Here is a 26,513-nt window from a genome sequence, read left to right as displayed (position 1 = left end):
GGGCGGCATGGCCCCCCTGTTTAAAAAGTATGGGGCAATGGCTCTTTGGCCCTCCTGTTGCCCGCTCCCATGTCTGGGAGAATTACATTTCAAGAAAGGACTGAAGAATGGCTAACTGCATCTGGGAGAGGGTTTTAGACATAGCATTATCAGGGGACTTTTCATGGGTAAATAACTGGTGCAAGGTGTAATTTTCTAAAGGAGGTCAGGCTTGACACCACGGGAATGAGTCAGTTTCCAGAAACTGAAATCCTGACCCCTCTTGAATTTCACAAGTCAATATTTGGCTATCTAAAGAAGACAATAAAAACCAGGAAAGAATTTCAGTGTCCTTTTAATACTAACATGACTAAGAGCAAGAGTCCATGGGATGAAACATGCTCTGACAAAAACAGGAAATTGAGTGGTTCACTGTGCAGTTGTAGCAGTGAGAGTTCGCCTCATTAGAAGGAGTTCATTACTTAGGTACGTTTGGTGGTCACTAGGCCTGGAGACAGAAGCCTACCTGGAAATCCAGGTCAGATAAACAGGATCATTAGCATGTCTATAGCACCTTCCACCCAAGGATTGTTCTCCGTTCTCCATGTCCCTGAGAATAGGACAAGAAGTAATCCTTTTAGTTTGCATAAGAGAGATTCAGGTTAGATATCAGGAAACTTTCAAACTCTAAGGATAGTTAAGACTGGAATTAGCTTCCAAGGGAGGTTGTGGAATCCCCGTCATTGGAGGTTTTTAAGAATAGGTTAGACAAACACCTCTCAGGGTGGTGTAGGTATACCTAACTCTGCCTCAGCAGACGGTGGGGGCGATGGATTAGATGGCCTCTTAAGGTCCCTTCTAGCCCCAAATTCCTATTATTTTATTATCTCAAATTAACCCTGACAGCCCCGATGTCGGGTAGTTATTATTGCCCGCATTTTACAGATAGGGAAACTGAGGCACAGAGCAGGGGACATGACTTCCCCAAAGTTACACCACAAGTCTGTGGTAGAGATGGGACTAGAACTCACATGGGCGACGTGGGAATAATGGTAAGGCTCCACCTCCCCGGGGGATGAACCAGGGTGAATTAAGTAATGTCTGCACAGTACTTGGTCCATGTAAAGTCAAAGTACAATTCTTATTCTTTGCGAAGTCTCCTCCAAGACAGACCTGCTATCACAGGCAAAGCAACAATGGGAAACTGGTATCACCACCTGTGAACAGGGCAGCTAGAATGACCAGCTCACAAGAGGAAAACAGCCATCAATCAGGACAGTGTGGGGCCTGCAAGCCCCCTACACAGGGCCTCTTGAAGACAAAGGGCTCCCTGAGGGCGCAGGAGCCTGTCTGCATACAGCTGCCTGCAGGATGCAGATTGTAGTCCAAGTTGGGAGTTTTCTCCTGATTTGCCTCAGGGCAGCAGATGGAATTTGATTTTCTCATAATTACTATGAGCTGAGAATTACCAGGTTTAAATTAGTGTTGAAGAAGTGGAAAGAAACAACCAAAAAAACATCCCGGAGTCTGGATTTTGTAATATAGAAATATCACTTGACATGTAAAATAATTACAATTGCCCCATGGTTTATTCATTGTCACCTCTTAAAGGACTGGCCTGTCGACAGTTTGACTATATTCTTGTTACGTCGCATTTAAGCAGTCTTCTTATGGAATCAAGATTAGTAGAAATGCTCCTTAATTCACTGGGCCAAGCTATCTTTTCTTTGGTGATTGTTGCTAAAGATGAGAAGATTGGATCTGTCTGAAATGCCCACAGCAGCTGTCATTCCTTCTGTGATGTGGAGCCCTGACAGCCAGCTCTCATGTTTTGCCTGTAGGTGGCAGAAGCTTTCTAATGCCTGCCCACAGGGTCATCCCAAACAGACCTATTATTACCCTGATGTGGGAAATGATAGGATCGGTTAGCCGAGCTGACAGATTGGAAAGGACAGGGGTGTAATGCAATGCTTTGTTTCAAGGCTGGTAGCCTATCTGAGTCACCAGTTAAAATAAAGCAGTGCTTAATTTGACAGGGAGCTTTCAAAACAAGGACTCTCCTAGCAGCTGCAAAAGTCCCATTCTGTTTTCACAGCAGAGGGTCTTATCCATGTGAACATGGGGTTTCCCTTATCACACTGACTCAGTTACAAATAATGCATGGCATTTCTGACCTCCATAGCGCTTCATGAATGTCCATTAATTAACAATTCCCTCCTGCCCATGCTGTATAGGGGTTAGGGATAATAATGTGTTGTTAGGATATAGATATTCAGGCCTGTCGGTAAAGGCCTGTACTCGAAGAATTTAGGTGTATTCTTATCACTTGGCTAGTTATAGAGGTATAAAAGAAAGAATCAAAATCACTGTCTGCCAGTGTAAGGTCCTTCTCTTACTGTGACAGTCTGAGGCCTGTTCTTAGGCTAAGGCCTTTGGCTAAGCAGCAGAGGCAGCCATAAGCTGGGAAGCCAATGGTCACATCCTTATATTCCAAACTAGTCACACTGAAATACCAAAAGGACTGAAGGTAAAAAATCCATTACAATCTACATACCACACAGACTATGCTGACAGCTTGTGCCACACGCTCTCAAAGAAACTGCGGAATCACCTGATCAACATCCTCTACAGCAAACAGGGAAAGATTAAGAATGAGCTCTCAAAAATGGATACTCTCATAAAAAAACAACCTTCCACACAAACTTCCTCGTGGCTGGATTTTACTAAAACTAGACAAGCCATTTACAACGCACACTTTGCTTCTCTACAAAAGAAAAAGGACACTAAACTTTCTAAACTACTACATGCTACAAGGGGCCACAGCAATGGTTCCCTCAACCCACCTAGCAATATTGTTAACCTATCCAACTATACTCTCAGCCCAGCAGAAGCAGCTGTTCTATCTCGGGGCCTCTCCTTCTGCCCCTCCACTCCCACGAACATGATACAGTTCTGTGGTGACCTAGAATCCTATTTTCGACGTCTCCGACTCAAGGTATATTTCCAAAATACCTCTGAACAACATACTAATCCACAGAGGTCTCCCTACCAACACTACAGAAAGAAGGATTCTAGGTGGACTCCTCCTGAAGGTCGAAACAGCAGACTGGACTTCTACATAGAGTGCTTCCGCCGACGTGCACGGGCTGAAATTGTGGAAAAGCAGCATCACTTGCCCCATAACCTCAGCCATGCGGAACGCAATGCCATCCACAGCCTCAGAAACAACTCTGACATCATAATCAAAAAGGCTGACAAAGGAGGTGCTGTTGTCATCATGAATAGGTCGGAATATGAACAAGAGGCTGCTCGGCGAGTTTCTACAAGCCATTACCCTATGATCCCACTGAGAGTTACCAAAAGCAGCTACAGCATTTGCTCAAGAAACTTCCTGAAAAAGCACAAGATCAAATCCGCACAGACACACCCCTGGAACCCCGACCTGGGATATTCTATCTACTACCCAAGATCCATAAACCTGGAAATCCTGGGCGCCCCATCATCTCAGGCATTGGCACCCTGACAGCAGGATTGTCTGGCTATGTAGACTCCCTCCTCAGGCCCTATGCTACCAGCACTCCCAGCTACCTTCGAGACACCACTGACTTCCTGAGGAAACTTCAATCCATCGGTGATCTTCCTGATAACACCATCCTGGCCACTATGGATGTAGAAGCCCTCTACACCAACATTCCACACAAAGATGGACTACAAGCTGTCAGGAACACTATCCCCGATAATGTCACGGCTAACCTGGTGGCTGAACTTTGTGACTTTGTCCTTACCCATAACTATTTCACATTTGGGGACAATGTATACCTTCAGATCAGCGGCACTGCTATGGGTACCCGCATGGCCCCACAGTATGCCAACATTTTTATGGCTGATTTAGAACAACGCTTCCTCAGCTCTCGTCCCCTAAAGCCCCTACTCTACTTGCGCTACATTGATGACATCTTCATCATCTGGACCCATGGAAAAGAAGCCCTTGAAGAATTCCACCATGATTTCAACAATTTCCATCCCACCACCAACCTCAGCCTGGTCCAGTCCACACAAGAGATCCACTTCCTGGACACTACAGTGCTAATAAACAATGGTCACATAAACACCACCCTATACCGGAAACCTACTGACCGCTATTCCTACCTGCATGCCTCCAGCTTTCACCCTGACCACACCACACGATCCATCGTCTACAGCCAAGCTCTGCGATACAACCGCATTTGCTCCAACCCCTCAGACAGAGACAAACACCTACAAGATCTCTGTCAAGCTTTCTTACAACTACAATACCCACCTGCGGAAGTAAAGAAACAGATTGATAGAGCCAGAAGAGTTCCCAGAAGTTACCTACTACAGGACAGGCCTAACAAAGAAAATAACAGAACTCCACTAGCCGTCACCTTCAGCCCCCAACTAAAACCCCTCCAACGCATTATTAAGGATCTACAACCTATCCTAAAGGATGACCCAAAACTCTCAGAAATCTTGGGAGACAGGCCAGTCCTTGCCTACAGACAGCCCCGCAACCTGAAGCAAATACTCACCAACAACCACATACCACGCAACAGAACCACTAACCCAGGAACTTATCCTTGCAACAAAGCCCGTTGCCAATTGTGCCCACATATCTATTCAGGGGACACCATCACAGGGCCTAATAACATCAGCCACACTATCAGAGGCTCGTTCACCTGCACATCCACCAATGTGATTTATGCCATCATGTGCCAGCAATGCCCCTCTGCCATGTACATTGGTCAAACTGGACAGTCTCTACGTAAAAGAATAAATGGACACAAATCAGATGTCAAGAATTATAACATTCATAAACCAGTCGGAGAACACTTCAATCTCTCTGGTCACGCAATCACAGACATGAAGGTCGCTATCTTAAAACAAAGAAACTTCAAATCCAGACTCCAGCGAGAAACTGCTGAATTGGAATTCATTTGCAAATTGGATACTATTAATTTAGGCTTAAATAGAGACTGGGAGTGGCTAAGTCATTATGCAAGGTAGCCTATTTCCTCTTGTTTTTTCCTACCCCCCCCCCCAGATGTTCTGGTTTAACTTGGTTTTAAACTTGGAGAGTGGTCAGTCTGGATGAGCTATTACCAGCAGGAGAGTGAGTCTGTGTGTGTATGGGGGTGGGTTTTTGGAGGGGGGTGAGGGAGTGAGAGAACCTGGATTTGTGCAGGAAATGGCCTAACTTCATTATCATGCACATTGTGTAAAGAGTTGTCACTTTGGATGGGCTATCACCAGCAGGAGAGTGAATTTGTGTGGGGGGTGGAGGGTGAGAAAACCTGGATTTGTGCTGGAAATGGCCTAACCTGTTGCTCACTTTAGATAAGCTATTACCAGCAGGACAGTGGGGTGAGAGGAGGTATTGTTTCATATTCTCTGTGTATATATAAAGTCTGCTGCAGTTTCCACGGTATGCATCTGATGAAGTGAGCTGTAGCTCACGAAAGCTCATGCTCAAATAAATTGGTTAGTCTCTAAGGTGCCACAAGGACTCCTTTTCTTTTTACTGAAATAAGGTGCTATTGGGCTGTTACGAATACAATCCTGTCCTGATAATGCCCATCGCCTCCAGAGAAAGGGAAGTGCCTAGAAAATGTAAAAGGAAACTTAGTTTGATAGCATCCTGTCTGGCAAGAACTCACTTCTCAATAGCTGGGATGTGAAATCCTCACTTCTGTATTGTTTTGTCATTATAGTTCCCACTTTGCTATTGTTGTCTGTATAATCTCTGTCTGGTTCTGTGATTGTTCCTGTCTGCTGTATAATTAATTTTGCTGGGTGTAAACTAATTAAGGCGGTGGGATATAATTGGTTACATAATCATGTTACAATATGCTAGGATTGGTTAGTTAAATTTCAGGAAAATGATTGGTTAAGGTATAGCTAAGCAGAACTCAAGTTTTACTAGGTTTCAGAGTAACAGCCCTGTTAGTCTGTATTCGCAAAAAGAAAAGGAGTACTTGTGGCACCTTAGAGACTAACCAATTTAAAGCTTATGCTCAAATAAATTGGTTAGTCTCTAAGGTGCCACAAATACTCCTTTTCTTTTTGCAAGTTTTACTAGATAGTCTGCAGTCAATCAGGAAGTGGGGGGGGTGGGTGTGTGAGTGGGGGAGATGGGAACAGGGAATGGGGGTAAGGAAATTGGAATCATGTTTTGCTAAAGGGGGCAGTGGGAACAGGGAATGGGAGTAAGGAAATTTCAGAGTAACAGCCATGTTAGTCTGTATTCGCAAAAAGAAAAGGAATACTTGTGGCACCTTAGAGACTAACCAATTTATTTGAGAATAAGCTTTCGTGAGCTACAGCTTATGCTCAAATAAATTGGTTAGTCTCTAAGGTGCCACAAGTACTCCTTTTCTTTTTGGTAAGGAAATTGAAATCATGTTTGGCTAAGGGCAGGAATGGGAACAGGGACACAGCTGTAAGGCTCTGTGGTGTCAGAGCTGGGAAGGGGGGACACTAAGGAAGGAAACTGGATTCATGTTTGCTGGAAGTTCACCCCAATAAACATGGAATTGTTTGCACCTTTGGACTTCGGGTATTGTTGCTCTCTGTTCATGCGAGAAGGACCAGGGAAGTAAGTGGGCGAAGGAATAAGCCCCCTAACATGTGTTATTATCCACACTTTACAAGAAGTGAGAATAAGGCAGAGAGGTTAAGTGACTTGCCCAAGGCCAGAGATGGAATCAATGTCACAGCTGAAACTAGAACTCAGGAGTTCGCTACTTCTGTGCTCAGATAACTAAGGCATGCCTCTCTGTCAAAGATAGTGTTGTATAATCTATTGCACCTACAAGGCATTGTTCATCCCCAAATTCTTTGCAATCTTGAATTATTGCCTTCATCATTGAAATGCAATCAGCTCTGGGGTGGAATGCAGCAGCTGTTTAACAGCTCACGGCAATGCTACATGACAGGAAGTGAAGAAGAATCTCATAACCAAGTGAAACTGCAGTGAGGATTTGGGAAGGCAGATTTGATCATCCAGATTTACTCAGGAGGACCCCTTTACTTTTGAGTCAAGAGATTTTCAGTGCTATCTGGACATTGCAGCGTGCTTTCACCTGGCATTGCAAGATGACACTACAGCCTGAGGATCTTGACATTGCACCAAGACACCATCAAGGCATTGGGACAGCATGATGCACCAAGAAGAACTTTGCATCAAAAGGTGACATGCCAGAATTGCATGGCAAGATGACAGGCCACAATGCAACATAACCACATTGAACTCTAGAGGCCATCCCCTGGCTGTGGTCCATGATGAAACTGGGCCAAAATACACTAACATGGCATCGTGGCATGATGACTTGCCATAATGTGACAACTTTGCGTTAAAACACAAACAGTTAGTGTTGCAAACATTACGTCTTGCTGTGTTGCAACATGGCAGCGCTGACCCACAGGGGCTGTCATGTAGTATTGTGACAAGCTGGTGTGGTCAAGCAGATGGCATGATACCCTGCATAAACACTCTTGTCTTGGCATGACAACATGTCAGACTGGCCAGTGATGCAATATGATGTCATCCAAAAGACCACGATTAAGTATCAGAATATCCTGATGTGACAAAGGGCCATTGCCGAGCAATGCAACATGATGTAGTTTCTTGCCAGCACATGACAGCATCAGCCAAAGGTCCATGCTGTACTGTTGTGGTGTCAAGATGTGCTAAGCGCTTGCCTTGGGATGCAACATGGTTACGTTTCTCATGGCAAAATGGTGCTGCAATTCCAAGGATTTGACTTGGTCACAGACGTCATGGATTCTGTGACATTAACAGATCTCTGTGACTTTTTTGGCTTCAGCTTCAGCCCCGAGGCGTGGCGGGGCTCCGGCTGTGAGCCATGCACCCCGGAGCTTCGGCTCCAGTTCCGCGCTGCAGGGCTGGGGCTTCCATGATTTATTGTTTACTGCCCGCATCCTGTCCATGACTTTTACTAAAAATACCCATGACAAAATCTTAGCAAGGTCAGCACATGACTTGGTGACACGTCACAAAGCGATAGCGCCAGGATACGACATGATGCAGCAGCATGGAGAGGTTTAGATGTGACGTGATGATTTGACCTCCCATGGCAATGTGATAGATGAGGATGTAATAGAGGAAGTGTTTTAGGTGAAATGGTATTTACTCCCTTTGTTTTAAACTGGTTGGGGTTACTGAGTCTCTGATTGCTCTTGGTGAACTCTGTATCTAAAGCAGTACAATATATGAAATCTCCTCCTTTTGACTTGCTGTACTTGGAGGGCCAATGACAGCAATACACCATTAAACTGTTGTTGATGAACTTGACTTAACATACGATTTGGTCCAAAAATTATACATCAGGCATGGAAATTTAGTATCTTCCACTATGAAATAAGATTAGACTCTTACCAAGTAGAAAATTCATTCTTATAAACTGCAAATCCCAGATCTCTCAACTCAGCTAGTGACACGACGAGGTCAGGATGTAACACGCCAAGGCAACGCGACATCATGGCAATGTGGTGGTGAGGTCATGGCACGATATGTTGATGCAGTGAGGTCAGCACATCACTCAATGACAGCGGGATAAGGTCAGGATGTATGCGGCTGGGATGATCTGGAGAAGGAGGGACATGATATGTTGTGGCGACGCGGGGACGTCAAGATGTGAGGTGCCACAATGAGGTCAGGACACGTGGTGCTATGACCCGATGAGGTCAGGACGTGGGGTGCTACACATGATGTGACAATGAGATCAGGACATAAGACGCCCTGGCAACGAGTGAGGTTGAAGAATCCTGGCAACACAAATGAAGTCACGACAAGCCATGTTATGTTACCATGGCAACATTCCAGTATCACCATGATGTGCCAGGCCCACCCCTTGACATCCAACTGGAAGGGGGTTATCATTGTTTTTGTGCCCTCCTCCACTGTCATGTGACCCATGGCGGCCTCCACTATGGCTTCAGCCACCCCCTCCCTCGGTGCGCATGCGCTGTAGCCAGCCCAAGGGGCGCCCAGCTCCCTGAGTTTAGCAAAAACAGGCGGTGGCCGAAGCCCGGCGTCTCCTCACCGTCCCCTCCCATCCGCGCTGAGTGGTTCGGTCCGGTGCCAGCCGGGCGAGTCCAAGTCGCGGGGAGCAACCCACCCTGTCTAAGCCCGAATGGTGCGGTCCTGAACCGCGGGCAGAGCGGAGCGGGGCGGGCGGCACCAAGTGAGGGGCCCCCGGGGGGAGGGAGGAGCTGCCGGCGGCCAGTGGAGCAGGGAGAAGCTCCAAGATGGCGTCGGCCGGCCCCGAGTCTGGGGGCAGCAGCAGCAGCAGCGCCGGCATCGCGGGTAAGGGGGGGCGCGCGCCTGAGGGGAAGCGGGGGAGGGGCGGGCCTGTAACCTCCCAAAGGGGCGGGGGAAGGGAGGAGGGACCCGCTGTGTGGAGACCTGGGGGGCGCTGGGGGCTGAGGCCCCTGTGGCGGGGGGGGTCGCTGAGCGGGAGCTGGCTCGTCCACTACCGCGTGGCTCTGCTCCCGGAGCCTGGGGGGGAAGATGTGACTCTCCGCCCCCTTCCCTCCCCCCCTTTCTTGGGCGGGAGGTGCAGGGGCGGGGTGGGGGTCTCGCCTCTGTAACCAGGGCTGGGGTTTGCAAACACTTCGCTTGTGGGGCCCTTGCTGGGGATGCCCAGGGGTCTGGTGCTGAGGGCAGGCGATCGGGCGACGCTCGGCGGGGTGCTTCCCACGCCCCCCCCTCCCGCGCTGCTCTGCCGAAACTGGGGTCCCGGGTGGGGGGAGCAGCCTGGCTGTGTGCAGAGACCGCTCCTCAGGGTGCTTTGGGACCCTGCAGGAGGAGGCCCGGTGCTGTGGGAGTGTAAATTATCATCGGGCTCGTTTTAGGAAGCGGCTCCACCTCTGGGAAGCCAAGGCAAAGATTCGCTAGTCCTGTCTCTGTTTACCAGGGTGTGAGGGTGTTTGTCACTGCTGTTTAACATCCATCGCCTCTGAAGTCCTGGTCTCTTCTCTTTACTAGCTCGAGCTGAACCAGAAATGGTGTTGACAGGAGCTGGAAGGAGCTCTGAATGCCATTGCTAAACCTGGTGATGGAGGCTAGTAGTAATAACAATGGGGTTGTGGCAGCTAGCTACCCCTGGGAGACAAAGGGGCAGATACTTAGCACTTACACACATCTCCACCTTGCATCTTCGGAGCACTTCACAGACACTAATTCTTGCAGTATCACTGGGTGGGGTGTTACTGAGTGCCTTTCTCCTTTTACAGGAATGGGGTTGGGTCTCCTAATAATAGGCCAAAGCAAACACCTCTCTATAGCCTGGTGTCAGAGTAGCAGTCATGTTAGTCTGTATCCGCAAAAAGAACAGGAGGACTTGTGGCACCTGAGAGACTAACACATTTATTTGAGCATAAGCTTTCGTGAGCTACAGCTCACTTCATTGGATGCATGTAGTGGAAAATACAGTGGGGAGATTTTATGCAAGTTAACTTTTTAAAAAGGCCTTTAGTTTATATTCCAAACAATCACTCAAGCCTTTGTGATCTGTTGACCTATGTATCCTTTGTTTAGCATTTATTGCACAGGCTTTATAATCTTTCCACCTTCTCTTCCTCTTGCCCATCACTTATGGATTTGTCTGCACTAAACTACTTTGGGAAATCTCCCAGAGTGGTAGCAATGGTAGAAGCTCTAGTGTAGACAGGGCACTAACATCTTTGTCACAATGTCATCTAGAGCTGTTCTAAGCAGCATTAACAAAGTAGTAAAAATGCTGTCTATTCGAGTGCTCCTGCTGTTGCTGCCACTTTACCAAAAAAAAGTCCAAGCGTATTTCTTCACTAGCAACATTAACGTGCTGCCGCGCTGTAATAAAACCACCCCCATGAGGGGAGTAGCTATCAGCACTGTCTACACTGCCACTTTACAGCTCTGAAACTTGCAGCGCTCAAGGGGGTGTTTTTGCACACCCCTGAGCAAGAAAGTTGCAGCGCTGTAAAGTGGCAGTGTAAACAGGCACTGCCTTTGGGACAAGTGATGGCCATTAAACCTTTGACTGTCCAGTAGTGTGGATTTTAAGATTTTCTAGTCTTTGACTAATTAGCAAACACTGGTTTAGACCAGTAACTGTTCCCTCTGTTTCAAATGACAATTGTTTTATCTCATGATCTTACTGCTGTGCCACAGGAGGATGTAAACTCTGGTCCTGAATTCAGCAACCCTCTCCTCAAGGATGTAAGGGTATCTTGGTTCTCTCTCCAACAAACACCCGCAGGCACCCTAGGAGCAGCATTGTCAGGCTCTAGAGGAAGCAGAGTACAGCCTTCCTCAGGCAGAATGAGCATAGTAGTTGGATATTTAAAATGGTTTCTTGGACGCGGAGAGTGCGCTCCATCCCTCCCCACAGTACAACTAAAACCACTTAAAGACTTGGCACGGTTGTTAGGGGGCTATCCACATTCCAGAGTGGCACATGTTGCTATTTACCCTCTGGCATATTTCTCAATTACTGGCTTCTCTCTGCATACATAAAGGGTATGACTGTTTCTGAAACTTGTTCCACCCTTTCCTCCTTAAAGTCCACTCATGCAGCGTTTCCCCCACCCTCTCTGCAGGACATGGAGATGTTGCATCCTTGTTTGTTTTTTTAACTATGTGTGGAAACACCCAAGAGGATCACATCTCATTGCTTTCACTTTGAAGCGGGACAAAACGTGCCAAAAGTAGCCCGGTGAGACTTCAGATCCTTGGTTCTTTTTGCGTTCTGTGCAGTAGCCACTCCATAGGTAGTTCCAACTGAGTTTTCATTCTTGAGTTTGGGCCCCTCTCTCAGATCTCCAAACAAAGGAATATAGCCTCAGATCTAACCTAATTTTGAGAGGTTTCAGAGTAGCAGCCGTGTTAGTCTGTATTCGCAAAAAGAAAAGGAGGACTTGTGGCACCTTAGAGACTAACACATTTATTTGAGCATAAGCTTTCGTGAGCGTCAGCATGCAGTGAGCTGTAGCTCACGAAAGCTTATGCTCAAATAAATGTGTTAGTCTCTAAGGTGCCACAAGTCCTCCTTTTCTTTTTGCGAATACAGACTAACTCGGCTGCTACTCTGAAACCTGTCATTATGCAAGGCACTGAATTTAGGAATGCATCCGATGAAGTGAGCTGTAGCTCACGAAAGCTTATGCTCAAATAAATTTGTTAGTCTCTAAGGTGCCACAAGTACTCCTTTTCTTTTTGCTAATTTTGAGAGTGGAGGTAGACTTTTTCTGACAGATTTGAAGTTTAATTGCACAAGGGGGTTCTAAATTATAGTAAACTCCGCAGCTGCTGCCTTCAGAGCTGGGCTCTCAAGGCAGCACAGAAGTAAGTATGGCAATCCTGCAGCCCCCCCTACAACAGCTTTGGGATCCCCCCATGATCTGCTTTTGGGTCGGGACCCCCAGGGTTACAACACCATGAAATTTCAGATATAAATATCTGAAATCATGAAATTCACTGATTTTAAGATCCTGTGGCCGTGAAATTGACAAAGTGAACTGTGAATTTGGGAGGGCCCTAACTATTGGAGTCCTAAGCCTCAATTTTAAAGAGTCTCTTGCCCTTTTGCTTACAGAGATAAACTTCAAAACCTAGGGTGGATTGTTTTAAATCACCAAGTGGAAAGGCTCAATTTAACTTATAAATGTTAAGGAGCTTTTCCATTTGTACTTCGGTTATTTTCTTAAGAAGCGTGCATTCTCATTGTTGGTATAACGATTAAAACATGCTGATTTACAACTAAGTAGAGTCTTTACACTAGATTTGGTACATGTTTTTGCTCTCTAGGAAGGTTATTTAAGCAGTCATATATAGTTTGATATTTTCAGATTTTTATTGATTTTACATTTTTAACTTTTCAGAAAAGGGTGAATGACATATTGCTTATTATTACAAAACATGTCAAATTTATTTTTATTTAAACAAGCCCTTGACACAGCACATGATCTGTTGTGCCATATTTGTAAAGTTTGACCTCAAAATTTAGATGTTTTTGCCCTGTTAATTTCTTTATATAAAAAAATCAGCCTTTAACTTAAAATTAATAGGGGCTCATGGATTCAACATATATTTTTTTAGATAAATGTTTTAAGCGATTATAGGTTTTGGCCTTAACATATATTGTATTAAATTCAGATTCATTTTAAACAGATTTTTAAAAAGAAAACCATTGTTATATTTTGTTACCTAAATTATAAAATCTGATTTTTTTGCCCCCCAAAATCTATTTTTATCTACCCTGTCAAAACCTAAAATGATCTGCAGTGGGTAGTCAACAATGTGAACATAAGAACGGCGATACAGGGTGTGACGAAGTGGGGGATTTTCTTATTTTTCCTTGTTTTTCCAATGGTTTGCATGCAGAGGGTGTGGGACTCAGTTTCCCTGACCAAAGGTCTATCTAGCCCAATATCCTAGCTTCCAACAGTGGCCAATGCCAGGTGCCTCAGAGGGAATGAACAGAACAGGTAATCATGAAGTGATCCATCCCCTGTCGCCCATTCCCAGCTTCTGAATACTCTTGTAAACTGTGCACTGTTGTCTCACCCTCGTCTAAACTTGCACTGTCACTGTTGCTACCACTAATGGAGCAACAGTGGTGGGAAATGGAAGAAAAACCTAGTGCAGAAAAACTTCATGAGCTTATGTTTGCAACACACATGCAGATGTTGGCCAAATTGCCCTCTTCTTTAAGAAAGAGAGGAGAGATGGTACCAAGTGATTTAAAAGAACAAAGTAGTGTGTTTGCTTTTCTAAGCAAAATACAAGCAGGTCTATGAAGCTGGAATTTTCTTCTTTGGAAGGTACTTTAGAAAGAAGAGCATGAAAATACAGGAAAAGCTTTATCTGGGGAGGGGTGCCAGTTAGTCAAAAATTCCAGTTAACTAAGAGTTATACTTACCAAAGGAGGGAGGGAGTTTGGGTGCAGGAGGGGGTTGGGGCACGGAAGGGGGTGCAGAGCGCAGACTCTGGGAGGGAGTGTGCGTGTGGGAGGGGGCTGGGGATTGGAGCGTGGGAGAGGGTGCAGGGTGAGGACTCTGGAAGGGGGTATGGGTGCAGGGGGGGGCTCAGGGCAGGGCGTTGGGGTGCAAGAGGGGTTTTGGGGTGCTGGATCCGGGCAGCGCTCACCTCGGGCAGCTTCCCACAAGCGGCGATATGTCCCTGCTGCTCCCAAGTGGAGGCGCGGCTAGGAGGCTCTGCGTGCTGTCCCCGCAGCTCCCGTTGGCTACAGTTCCCAGAGCTGCAGAGCCAGCACTGGTGGCAGGATGGGGGCAATGCATGGAGCCCCCGTGGCCGTTCCTCCACCTAGGAGCAGCAGCGACATGTTGCCACTTCTGGGGAGCCACGTGGAGCTAGGTAGGGAGCCTGCCAGTCCCATGCCAACTGGACTTTTAATGGAGATATCAGAAATGCTGGTTTCTAGAGCTTTGCGGTTGGCAAATTGCCGAATAAAACAGCTTTTACTGTATGGTTTGGGGCGGTTGGTGATAAACTATAATACCATTTCCTGAATTTCTTAAACTTGAGCCCCCTTTTGGAAAACACAGCCTTTAATGCTGCCATGTGTTGTTAAAGAGAAACCCATCTTAACTTCTTCATCTTCCATGCCACTCTAGTTAGTCCTTCATTTGCAGACACCCCTGGAAAACAATGGGCTCTGAAGTCTTTTATTTCTAGGTGAGTGGTTCAATTACAACCCGGGTTAGTAGGGACTGAAAGTTGTTACTGCTTTGTCTGTATAGTTGTCTTTGTCCAGATCACACTAGACAGGCATCTACCCACTACCGTTGACAATTTCAGCAATAGAGGCCAAGGACTAAGCTTTTTCCTCTTACCCTTAGTGTTTCTCTCCACATGAAAATCCGGAATAAGGTAGGGTGTGAATTTAAAGTGGATTATTGTCTGTTTCTGATTAACCTTGTACAGGAACACTCTTATTCCAGAATAAGCATCCCTTAGCTCAGTTAGTCTAAATCATATGGACTAAGCTAATTTGGAATAAGGTACACTTATTTTGGAATACAGGCTTGTCTACACATAGACCACTACAGTGACACAGCTGTGCTGTTGTTGTAGTGCTTAAGTGAAGACACTACCTATGCCAATGAGAAGGGTTCTCACGTTGATGTAGGTAATCCACCTCCCTGAGAGGCAGTAGCTAGGTTGACAGAAGAATTCTCCCATCCATCTAGCGCTGTCTACACCAGGGTTAGGTCAATTTAACTATATCGCTCAGGGCGGTGGATTTTTCAGACCCCTGAGCAACATAGTTATACTGACCTAATTTCATAGTTTAGACCAGCCTAAGTGGAGTTAATCAAGAGTAGCTCCCTGGGTAGATAAGCCCTTAGAAGTGGGCCCTTCCAGCTCAGGACTAAAGCACATTGATACTGCAAAAGCAGCAGTATCTCTTTGGTGATGGAGAGCTTCACTCTGTCAAGAGTGAAACTGACAGCCCTAAAGACTAGATGCAGTGAAAACCAGAAAATGTGACACAGATATTGTAGGTAGTTCTTGATCTTTGTTGATTACTTAGTAATCACAATTATAACACCATTAAATGTGTTGTTAAGGTGTTTTATAATCCCCACCCACTCTCCCTAGTTCTAAAAGCCATAGCTCTCAGGAGACAGAATGGCATTTTAGATGTAGCCTAAATTCTGTTCTGCTGGTAAATGACAATTTGCCTCCCCAAAGTGGGGAGAAAAACATGGCCTGAACACATGACAAGGGACAAGTGAGTGCCCCCTGATTTCTAATCCCAACTCCCTCTGTGGCCTTGGTTGAGTCACTTAACCCCTCGGCATAAATTCCTTTTAAGTAGAATGGAAATAACAGCTCTGTGAAGTAAATGTGAAAGTGTTATGAGGATTAGTTAATGTTTAGCCCATCAAATAGTCTAGAAAGTGTTCCTGTCAGAGTGCTCATGATTTCAGAAAGGCTGAACTGTCTTCTGCAGATACTGAAGTCTGCCACTGTGTCTCGAGGAGCCAAGAAACTTAAGATAATCTTTCCATGAGAGATGGAATGTGGTTTTTCTCCTTTTAGAAACAACACATTTATATTAATTTCACATCTAGCCTTTGTAATTAAATAGCTTTTTGTTGCGGCACTTGCTTGTTGACTCTTACCAGGATTTAATTGTACTGTTTCATACTTACATAATGCTCTTCATCTTCAAAACATTATTATCCTTGTTACCAAACAATCTACAAACCCAGTCTCCTGCTTGCTTGGTGGTATTCCTCCTTTACAGATGGGGAAATCGAGGCAGAGAGGTATTGGCGAATCACTTCACTACAGGGGAGTGTGTAAGAGTCATAAGAACAGCCATACTGGGTCAGACCAAAGATAGTCCAGTATCTTGTCTTTCTACAGTGGCCAATGCCAGGTGACCCAGAGGGAATGAAGAGAATAGGCAATCATTAAGTTATCCATCCCCTGTTGCCCATTCCCAGGTTCTGGCAAACAGAGGCTAGGGGCACCATCCCTGTCCATCCTGGCTAATAGCTACTGATGGACCTATTCTCCATGAATGTATCTTGTTCTTTTTTGAACCCTGTTATAGTCTTGGCCTTCACAACATCAGCCAGGATCAGAAGTCAGTGGCTTTTAGTTCCCTGTCCTTTGGAACACACTCCTCTCGCCTTAAGAATTTCCATGGCTTTCGTCAGTCACAAAGGCTGTCTGCTCCACATCTGTGAACCATTCATTGAGGTCTCTTGTCTGTTCTTCGCTTGCTCCCCACAATGCCATGTGCATAAATCTTGTATTTATTTGGCAAGTCATGTGATACAGGACGTTGGAGTTGCATAGTTCTGATTAACATCCGATTTTCCCACTTTACTGCAAAATGATCTTAACTGCTATCTTGAGCACAGCCAAAGCCAGCAACAAATGCATTGTACAATCCAAAGTTTGCAGTGCCAGTTTAGTGGTGGTATAAAACATTAATCATCAACTCTAGCTGTTCATGAAACCTTAGCTGCCAAAATCAGCAACGGGCAAGGGCTTGTTGAGGGAAATAGCAAGATGTCCATCAGAAAATCCTTTTAATGTGTGTTGTTCTCACAGAACTAGAAACAGTTTTATTTGCCACTATAAATGCACTTGAGAACAATGATCTTTTCTAAGCATGCTCCTGGACCAGAAAACAGGAAAAAAGAAAGGTCTGTTAGGTTTCTATTGAACACTCACACTCAAATGCCTGATCAGGGTTGTAACCAAGGCGGGGCAGCCGCCCAGGGCACAAAGCTGCAGGGGTGGAAAAGTGAGGCGGGGAGGTCATATGGGATCACATGCCTCCCCTAGATTTCTGCCTTCCATTTAGCATAGTAGTTCTCAAATTGTCGGGTGCACCTCCCTAGTGGGGCTTGCCCTACAGTTTGAAAACCATAGCCTCCTGCCAGGAGCCAGCGGACTGAAAGCTGGTGGGAGCTGCTTGGGCCCCAGCTCTCCACACTGTAGGAGCCAGGGCGCTGGCTGGCTGCCCAGCAGCCCTCCCTCTCTGCATGGCCAGGTGCTCCCCAGGCAGGGCAAGCTCAGTGGGAAGGGGTTGGCTCCAAGGGGCATCACCAGCCAGCGCCAGATTCCTGCGGGTGAGGCAAGAGCGCATCGGGGTGCTGCTTGGAGCTGTGCCGCATGCCCTGGCTGGGGAGTGCCCAGCCGTGCGGAGGTGGCACAGCTAGGTGAGCAGGGCAAGGAGGGCTGCTGGGCAGTCAGCCAGCACCCACAGTGCGGAGAGTCAGGGGCCTGAGTGAGCTAGGCAGCTCCCATCAGCATCTGATCTGCCAGCAGGTGACGGTTTTCAAACGGGAGTGTGCCTTTTGAAAACCTTTGTGCTAAATTGAAGGCAGAAATCGGGGGGGGGGAGGGGGGTATGTGATGCTGTGTGCCCCCCCCGCATAACCTTTAGGGGGTGCAAATATGCTTGCTTGCCCCATGTGCGAAAATGCCTAGTTACAGCTCTGGGTCTGATCCTAAACCCAGTTAAATCAATGCAGACTCCCACTGACCTCAGTGGGTTTTGGTTCAGGACCCAAAATAGTTAGTTGCTGTTAAGTATCTCTGTTCCTGGGTTTGTTATGGTAACTATCTCCAACAGCGAGTTTATAATTCCCGTTTTCCAGTAGGTTTACAATGCTCTCTTACTAACATGAGCACAGAACTTCATCCACAAACCTTAAGGAGATAGGGAGAGAAGTTTGAAAACCTGTTTGATTTTTGCCCCCCATCCCAACTTGCCAAATCTCTGTGCAATAATGGAGTAAAAGTCCACATAGCTTACTATGTTTCCTTCTATTTCTGGATGTCTTGGTGTCTGAGCTCAACTGTCTGTATTAAGTATTTATAAAGTGCCTGTTGCCGTAGAATCTAAGCCCTGAGGAATAGTTTATTCCTGTCCTGTAAAGCAACAAGAGGAGATTGCCATGAAAACGTGGCTCAAAATGTTTAGCATTTTCCTGTAGGCTATTCCCCAGTAAGCTGTTGGTCTCGTCGCTGTGAGCCTAGTCATTGTCAGCAACATCCCAGTAACTTCAGAAATATCCTCGCTCATGCTCTGATCCATTAGTTCATAGTACAAGTGAAATATTGAGAGACAAAGCTGTGCAGTAATCCAGGGCAACAAAGTCATTCATGCATGTGTTAATTCTGCTGACTGCTACCAAATTGTGAAAAAGTATAAAAAGTAGCTTGTGAAAAAGAATATACGAAATTTAGCAAGTCTTAAGCCAGAGGTTCTTTAACAGCAAATTTAAATCGAGAACATTTAGGAATGCTCTTAACATAAGTTGTTGGATAAATCTATTGGTGCAGAGAACTTCAAAACGCCATTCACTGTTTGGCCTTCCAGCCAAGATCAAGAGTTTATACATAACCCAAGCCTTGTTATACCAATAAAATAAAAACCAGCAGGATCTTATTAAAGGGGAAAAGACAAAATGCCACATTTATTGTGAATATAGAAAGATCCATAGTAAGCAGTTAGTTATAGCTATAACATTCCATTCAATTCCATATTTATTCACACATTCATTCATACACACACACAGGTTCTGCAAGGTTGTTATCATAGTTACCAGCCTTAGAGTTGCTCATGCCAAGCCACTGGCCAGGTGACCTGGACACGAGGCAGGAGCAGGGCCTTGTCAGATGCTCATCTGATGATCCTGGAAGTTGGTTTGCAGAATCAGACCCCAAAGTTCTCACTTTCTAGAGTCCATTTTTATAGGAATTTCTTCCTATGCCAGTCTATGGGAATTGCTTCATCATGCTGTTGCTGAATCAATCAGCAGATGGCACATTCCTGATGGCTCCGTTGCCAGATGTTATCTTGTTCTTTGGTTCTTCCATTCTTGAGGCTGTTGGGTGGATTCCAGTCTGCCCTCCGGGGGTCCTCTGGTTATTTCCACTTGATGCCTTCTTCAGCCGATGGACACTGGATTCTTAGGCTGGCACTTCCCTGATCATTCAAAGTTATTATCCACACCAAGCATCCATCCACATACATCCTCTATCTCTATTTTAATCACAATTGTTAACAAAGCGAGATGAATACAACAAAAGGGCGGGGAGTCTCTGGGTGCTGTTTCTGTTGTTACAGAGTATTGCTTTTGAGTCTCTCTCTGTGTGAGTAGTTGTTGTCACAAAGAATTGCTTTGAGAACAGACTCTGTCTTAGAATGTACTAACACAATTAGCAGCTTGCAAGTTTCACACATAGAGGGAGAGAAACAGTACCAAAAACTAAGAGACCTCTTAATTAGTAATACCCTGGAATTTAAACTATGGGGAAATCAAAAAGAAAAGGAGTACTTGTGGCATCCGATGAAGTGAGCTGTAGCTCACAAAAGCTCATGCTCAAATAAATTGGTTAGTCTCTAAGGTGCCACAAGTACTCCTTTTCTTTTTGCGAATACAGACTAACACGGGGAAATCAAACTCATTTATGATTTTAATACAGAACTTCTTTAATATGATCCAACAGCCTGACCCCAGAAGTACAGTACCTTCCTTCTTAACTTGTGTAAATTTGATTTTAAACATTAACTTTAATAACATTTTTATATCCTCTTTCAGAGGACTTTATTCTGCTCTGGCTGGGGGTGGACTGAATGATCTAACAGATCTCTTCCATCTCCAACTATTATGATCAGTGTTGGTTTGACTTTTCGTTCAAGCCAGGCTCCTGGAGCGTCCATAAGATCCTTTTACCAAAAGCAAATGAAATATTTAGATGCTCGTCTTCTAGAGTTACAAAAGAGTTTTGCTGTGAATGAACGCAACAGGGTGAGGGTGTCTTGTTAAGAACTCAACATTTTAAAAAAAATTTTTTTACACAGTTTGAGTGTCCTCTTTCTTACAGTACAGAAATTGTATTTGGTCTTGATTAAAATTTGTTCCTGTAACTTTAGCCACAAAAAAGTTTTCCATTTCTTTAAGGGTTGAAGTTTCAATTCACATTTTTTTGCTTTGTTTTTCCTCATATAGATTTCAGCTTTTTGTGCTGCTCAGTATCATCTCAAAGAGGTAGACAAGTTTCATATACAGTATGTGCTTCAGAAGCATGGGTTTTCTTCCTATCCAATAACTAGCAGCAAACAGCCCACTTTACATAACTGTCTTGGCTTTTAAGAAGAGTGATACAGAATCAAGCATTCTGTAGGCTTAGTAGATGGGTGCTGTAACTTTGCTCAGTGGAAGCTGCTATTTTAATTAAATGGCTTTTTTTTAAAGTGCATGTTATATGAAAGTATGAGCTACCACCTGATATCTAAACTGCTATGTATGTGCCAGGATTATTCTAGTCAGGTTCATTGTATGCTTTCATACCTGCTTGCTATGCCTTTCTGAAAACATCTCAGCTGTCTTTCATCCTCAGAACCTTTGAAAGCCATCCTAAATTTAAAAATAATAATAATAATAACCTCTTTTCTATGTGCCTCTCCAGTTGCCTGCTGGCAGGGTTGAGATGAAACCTGAAATTAGGAGAGGAAATGGAGATATGTCGTCTTTCCTCACAAGAGCTTCTAGCAGCTTCAATGCATGCTTGTTTGATGTGGCCCTGGTACTTAGCTTGTAAGATGCTTCATACCCTGAAGAGTGTAGCTCTTGATGATGTGTTTGGATGTGGTAACGTTTTCACTTTTATTTTTATCTAAAACATGAGATGCAACTGAAATTTGTCTGAACAGCTCCATAAATATAGACACTGGTGGCTATGATTCCTGCCCACCCCAAATTAGCACACCTATCCTCTAGACAAATGAGTGAGGTGAGAATTTGACCTGAATTTCTGTGTTGCATACTCCTTTCAGAGCAGTTCGCGGACTGTTTAACCAAAACGGCACCACAATAGCTTCAGTATGGCTTTTAGTCTGATATTTATTTGATGCGCTGTAAGAATCATGCTACTTGTGGTGGTCCTGTACTATTTTCAGCCAGCTTCTATTTGCTTCTCTTGATTCAGCTTCCAGTAAATAATTCTATGGACAGTCTGAATTCTCCTTGGGGATTGGTTGTGTAATGTTAAAAGATACAAACATATGATAATCCTTCCTTTTTTTTTTTTTTTTTTTTTTTTTTTTGGAGGGGAATGCATAGGTAATGTCTAACACTTATCTAGTCCCCTCAAAAGAGAGGCCAGGCATGGAATTAAACCACAAAGCTGTAGCTCACGAAAGCTTATGCTCAAGTAAATTGGTTAGTCTCTAAGGTGCCACAAGTACTCCTTTTCTTTTTTTGAAAATAGTTACCATAATTCTTCAGTCAATCACCTGCTTGTTTTTAATTAAACGCTTGAGGTAGATTTTAAAAATATGTACCTCTTTTTTCAGAAAACACTCATGAATTTAAGCAGCTCCAACACATTTTTAGAAACACCAGGATGAATGAAGTGAGCTGTAGCTCACGAAAGCTCATGCTCAAATAAACTGGTTAGTCTCTAAGGTGCCACAAGTACTCCTTTTCTCCAGGCACAAGTGAAGCTTTATCTAAAGGTTCAGTTTTGTAGAAAATGCGCTCATGGAGTTGGCTAACGCTGTTGCTCTTCATTTCTCCACATACTGCAGAAGAAATGGTCATTTTAAAAAAGAGAATAATAACTCTAACTTCCTCGCATGGAAAGTCTTTTAGTTTTAACTATTTCCTGGCTCTGTATATGATGCCTCCCTATGGCCAAAACTAGTAATGCTTTTAACTGAGGAAGCTTATGCGTTTGCAGGCAACTCCCAACATTTACAGGAATCGTACATGCCTGTTTACATTCATCTCCTCTTTACTTAGGAAACCAGACTCCTGCTGCATGTTCATTCTAGTGCTCAAGTATAATTAACCATCTTTATTGTGGACAAAAGGAAATAACCTATTGCCCAATCTCATAGATTTTAAGGCCAGAAGGGACCATCATGATCATCTGGTCTGACCATCTGCACATCGCAGCGCACAGAACCTCACCTACTCACTCCTGCAATAGGCCTGTAACCTCTGGCTGAGTTACTAAAGTCCTCAAATCTTGATTTAAAAATTTCAAGTTACAAACAATCCACCATTTACTTTAGTTCAAACCAGAAAGTGACCCACACCACGCTGCAGAGAAGCAAAAAAACACCAGGGTCTCCGCCAATCTGACCTGGGGGGAAATTCCTTCTCGACCCCAAATAGGGTGCTCAGTTAGACCCTGAGCATGAGAGCAAGTCCCTCTAGCCAGACACCTGGGAAAGAATCTCTGTAGTAACTCAGAACCCTTCCCATTTAGGATGGTTGGAGATATCGCAATCAACGGATATTGCACATTCATTTGGAAATGAAGGAACTAGAGAAAGGGAGGGAGTGCTTCCTGTCTTGCACATGGTAGGGTGTGTGTGTGTTGGTTACTGATCCTTGTTACGGCAACTTTCCTGTGCTGGCTAGTGATCTTTCCTTGTAGACAGTGGTGCTTGATTTGGAGATCATGTGTATATCTGATTTCCAGATAGCATTCACTAGAATTACATGATGGGAGACAATGTTGCTCATCCAGTTGGACCAGGAAAGTAGGAATGGGGATACATAGAAATGTAGGGCTGGAAGGGACCTTGAGAGGGCATCTAGTCCAGCCTCCTGTGCAGGACCAAGTAAACCTAGACCATCCCTGACAGGTGTTTGTCAAACTCTTCTTTAAAAGTTCCATGGTGGGGATTCTACAAGCTCTCTTGAAAGCCTGTTCCAGTGCTTAACTTTCCTTACAGTTAGAATGTTTTTTTTCCTAATATCTAATCTAAATATCTCTCGCTTCAGATTAACCCAATTACTGCTTGTCCTGCCTTCAGTGGACATAGAGAACAATTGATCACTGTCCCCTTTTATAACAGCCTTTAATATACTGGGTGACTGTCATCAGGTCTTTCCCCTCGATCGTCTTTTCTCAAGACTAAACTTGCCCAATTTTTTAAACTTTCATCATAGATCAGATTTTCTAAACCTTTTATCATTTTTGTTGCTCTCTTCTGGACTCTCCAATTTGTCCACATCTTTCCTAAAGTGTGGCTCCCAGAACTGGACACAGTATTCACCTGAGGCTTCACCAGTGCCGTGTAGAGCCAGTTTCTTGGTTTCTGTTCTCAGTCCTGATGCTGATTTGCTGGGTGACTTCAGGCAAATCACTGTACGTTACAGTCTAAACCTCTGTAAAATGAGAGTGCCTGTCACATTAGGATAGAGTAGGGGTGGTCAAACCATGGCTTGCAAGCCGCATGTGGCTCTTTCACAGTTAGTATGGCTGGCAGAGGGCCCCTTCCTTTCTCCTCCTCTTCCCCCCTCCCCGGTATGGGCCCTCCCCACCCATTCTCCACCTACCAAACTGTGGGAGGAGCTCAGGACCCCTGCCTTGCAGCAGGGTGGTGGGGTAGGGACTTCTGCCCAGCAGGGAGAGGCGTGTCAGGGCTTCAGCCCCATGGGGCACACCTGCCGGGGCTTGGGGCTTCAGCAGGAGCAGGGCTGAAACCTCCAAACCCCAGCAGGTGTGCTCCGGTTCTTGAACTTCTGAAGATTGTCATATGCGGCTTGCAGGGTCAGTAAGTTTGGCCGCCCTCGGTATAGAGGTCAAGCGAATATGAAATACTTTGGAATCCTCAGTTGAGAAGTGCTACACAAGTGAAAAGTTAGTGGTACATTTTTTTATATTTGCGTTTTTGTTTTTTGGCTTATTGTTTCTTGGATGTGATTGAACAGGTATAAAAAGGCTCATTATTTATCCCTTTTGAATAAATAGTTTTAGGTCAATCCGCATAGAATTTAAGGGTTCGAATGGATGATTATTAACATAGCTAATCTCTAAGGTGATGGGGCTAGCTGTGCTGCTGGTTCAGTGTGACTTATAAAGAATATCTGATTTACATACTTACAGAATACTCACTTGAAAAGAAAATAGGGCACAATTGTTGCTGAACAGGTGCTGCACTGTAATGACTGAGTTGCTTCCTCCACCACTGTGTCCCAGACACTGGCAGTGTGGAAAGCCTTGTTCAAAGCAGTCACCTGTACTGCAAGGTGACAGAGTGGAGCACTGTCAGTTTCTCATTAAAACAGCATACTGAAAAATGGTTATGGCTGCGTGGCTCCTGTTAGCAGGACTGAAATGAATAGAAGCTAGATTCCAACTGGGAATCTGTTTGCTTTCAGATCCAGTCTATTCTGTAGGGACAGAATTTCCTGTTTGGGGGCGGGGGTCGAGAACAAAAGCTGTTAACTTGGACTGTTGGACAGTGATAGCCTAGTGGGCTCCTCCGGCTTCGAGCCCATGGAAACTCTGAGAGCCTCCTTGACTCCACAGAGGTTCAGCTGGCCAAGTGGCAGCAAAAGCTTGAGCCCTTGGACCTATGTCCCAGGACAAATGGCTCCAACTGATGTGCAGAATTGGCTGCCCTGCTAGCTGGCTGCCTTTGGTCTATGGCAATGGTTTTCAACCCTATTTGCGGACCCCTAAATTTTTTTTGAATGGAGGTGCAGACCCCTTTGGAAATCTTAGACGTAGTCTGCGGACTGCCAGGAGTCCACGGACCACAGGTTGTACGCTACTGATCTATGGCCTTGCGTAGCACAGCTACTTGCAAGTCAGTGCACATGAATACAGCGGTGCGTTACTCATTTTTATGAAGAGCACAGAATGTACTGGGAGGGGGAGGGAATAGCTCCTGAATGTGTGGAACTTTATACATAAAAATTAAACCTGTCATGACACCTTTCTTGCCTTAAGGGGAGAACAGAAGGGGTGAAAAAAGCCGGTCGCTATACTCTCACTTTGGTTAGTAAAAAGCTTTTGGCACAGAATTATATTTGCTCACGGTTTCGTCTATCTTGAAATGGGAGCTTTGATTGTTTGATAAATGGATCAGAAGATTGGTCAGTTTGACTGTTAAGTGCCTTTGTATGCTTTGCTGAAATGCAGTTTTCTTACCACCATAACACTTCTTAATTTTTCTTTGCCCCTGTTTTGAATGACTGAGGTTGCCATAGTTGAGAAATAAGCTTAATCAGACTAAAAAAGAAAAGGAGTACTTGTGGCACCTTAGAGACTAACCAATTTATTTGAGCATGAGCTTTCGTAAGCTACAGCTCACTTCACGAAAGCTCATGCTCAAATAAATTGGTTAGTCTCTAAGGTGCCACAAGTACTCCTTTTCTTTTTGCGAATACAGACTAACACGGCTGTTACTCTGAAACCTTAATCAGACTGTATTTGTGGCTCTCACCTGGGGAGGATGTGCTGCAGTTTTTTTGTTGTTTTTTTTTGTCCCAGGTAGAGGTAAAGGAAGAAATGCAAGTTTTCCCATGACTTCATTTTATGTGGGGGCAGCTTCTCCGCTTTTACAGTTTTGGGCTGTTTCTGAGTATTATTGTCAATCCATGTAGTAGTTTTGTGGCTTAGACAAACATCCACAAAAGAGCAGGATCATAGTCCATTTCTGTTCCCGTATCCAAGAAACAGGACTGGAATCCTGGCCTCAAAAGGTGGAAAAAGTAGTAAATCACCTCACTGTCATTTAGCCCTAGTATCGTCTGAATCTTAACATTCGACTCAAAGGATTTATGTTGTGATTTAAAAACTCCTGGAAATAAGTTTGTAATGGAAGTGCTGACGCTGCAGCATCACAAAGCTTGAACTATGAAAATTGGGTCTTTGATGTAGTGATTTTAATTAATGGTTGGTTAGAGCCATATTAAGTCTTGGTGTAACTCAGTTGAATTTGATAAAGTTGCATCAGCTTACACAATGTCTGAATTTGGCCCTGAGTTTCTATACATAGCTAAAAAATTATTGGAATCTGGCTGAGCAGGAGAGATCAGACTAGCAAATAGTTACACTATGGGAGATAAACAAAGTTAAGTTGCGATGGCTGTGTGGTAAGCAGAATGACATTTCCTTATGGCCTGAAAAAAATTTCCCTGTGCTGTGAGCAAGAGAAGTTGAGAAAAAATTCAACATGAGTCAGTGCTTTTTCAGATGCACTAAA

General features: G+C 44.7%; 1 protein-coding gene and 1 long non-coding RNA gene across 5 annotated transcripts in view; one reads left to right on the top strand and one right to left on the bottom strand.

The window, feature by feature from the left end:
• Positions 1–370: 370 nt before the first annotated feature.
• On the bottom strand, positions 371–9,194 carry LOC144279936 (uncharacterized). Its single transcript, XR_013348705.1, has 3 exons — positions 9,063–9,194; positions 8,396–8,603; positions 371–589 (listed from the first exon to the last, which is right to left on the bottom strand). It is a non-coding gene; the product is annotated as an uncharacterized LOC144279936 (long non-coding RNA).
• The window catches only part of LOC144279934 (26S proteasome non-ATPase regulatory subunit 4), a 70,364-nt gene continuing 53,036 nt past the window's right edge, over positions 9,186–26,513 (top strand). For 2 of the 4 annotated variants that reach the window (XM_077841637.1, XM_077841635.1), the window contains exon 1: positions 9,230–9,325. In XM_077841637.1, the coding sequence (XP_077697763.1) occupies positions 9,268–9,325 (58 nt within the window). In that variant the 5' untranslated portion in view covers positions 9,230–9,267. Of the gene's footprint in view, positions 9,326–26,513 lie in introns of all 4 variants that reach the window. The other 2 variants (XM_077841636.1, XM_077841639.1) reach the window with 2 other exon arrangements.

The sequence above is a fragment of the Eretmochelys imbricata genome, chromosome 24 (assembly GCF_965152235.1).
Source record: "Eretmochelys imbricata isolate rEreImb1 chromosome 24, rEreImb1.hap1, whole genome shotgun sequence".
NCBI lineage: Eukaryota > Metazoa > Chordata > Testudines > Cheloniidae > Eretmochelys > Eretmochelys imbricata.
This window is presented reverse-complemented; position numbering and strand designations above follow the sequence as displayed.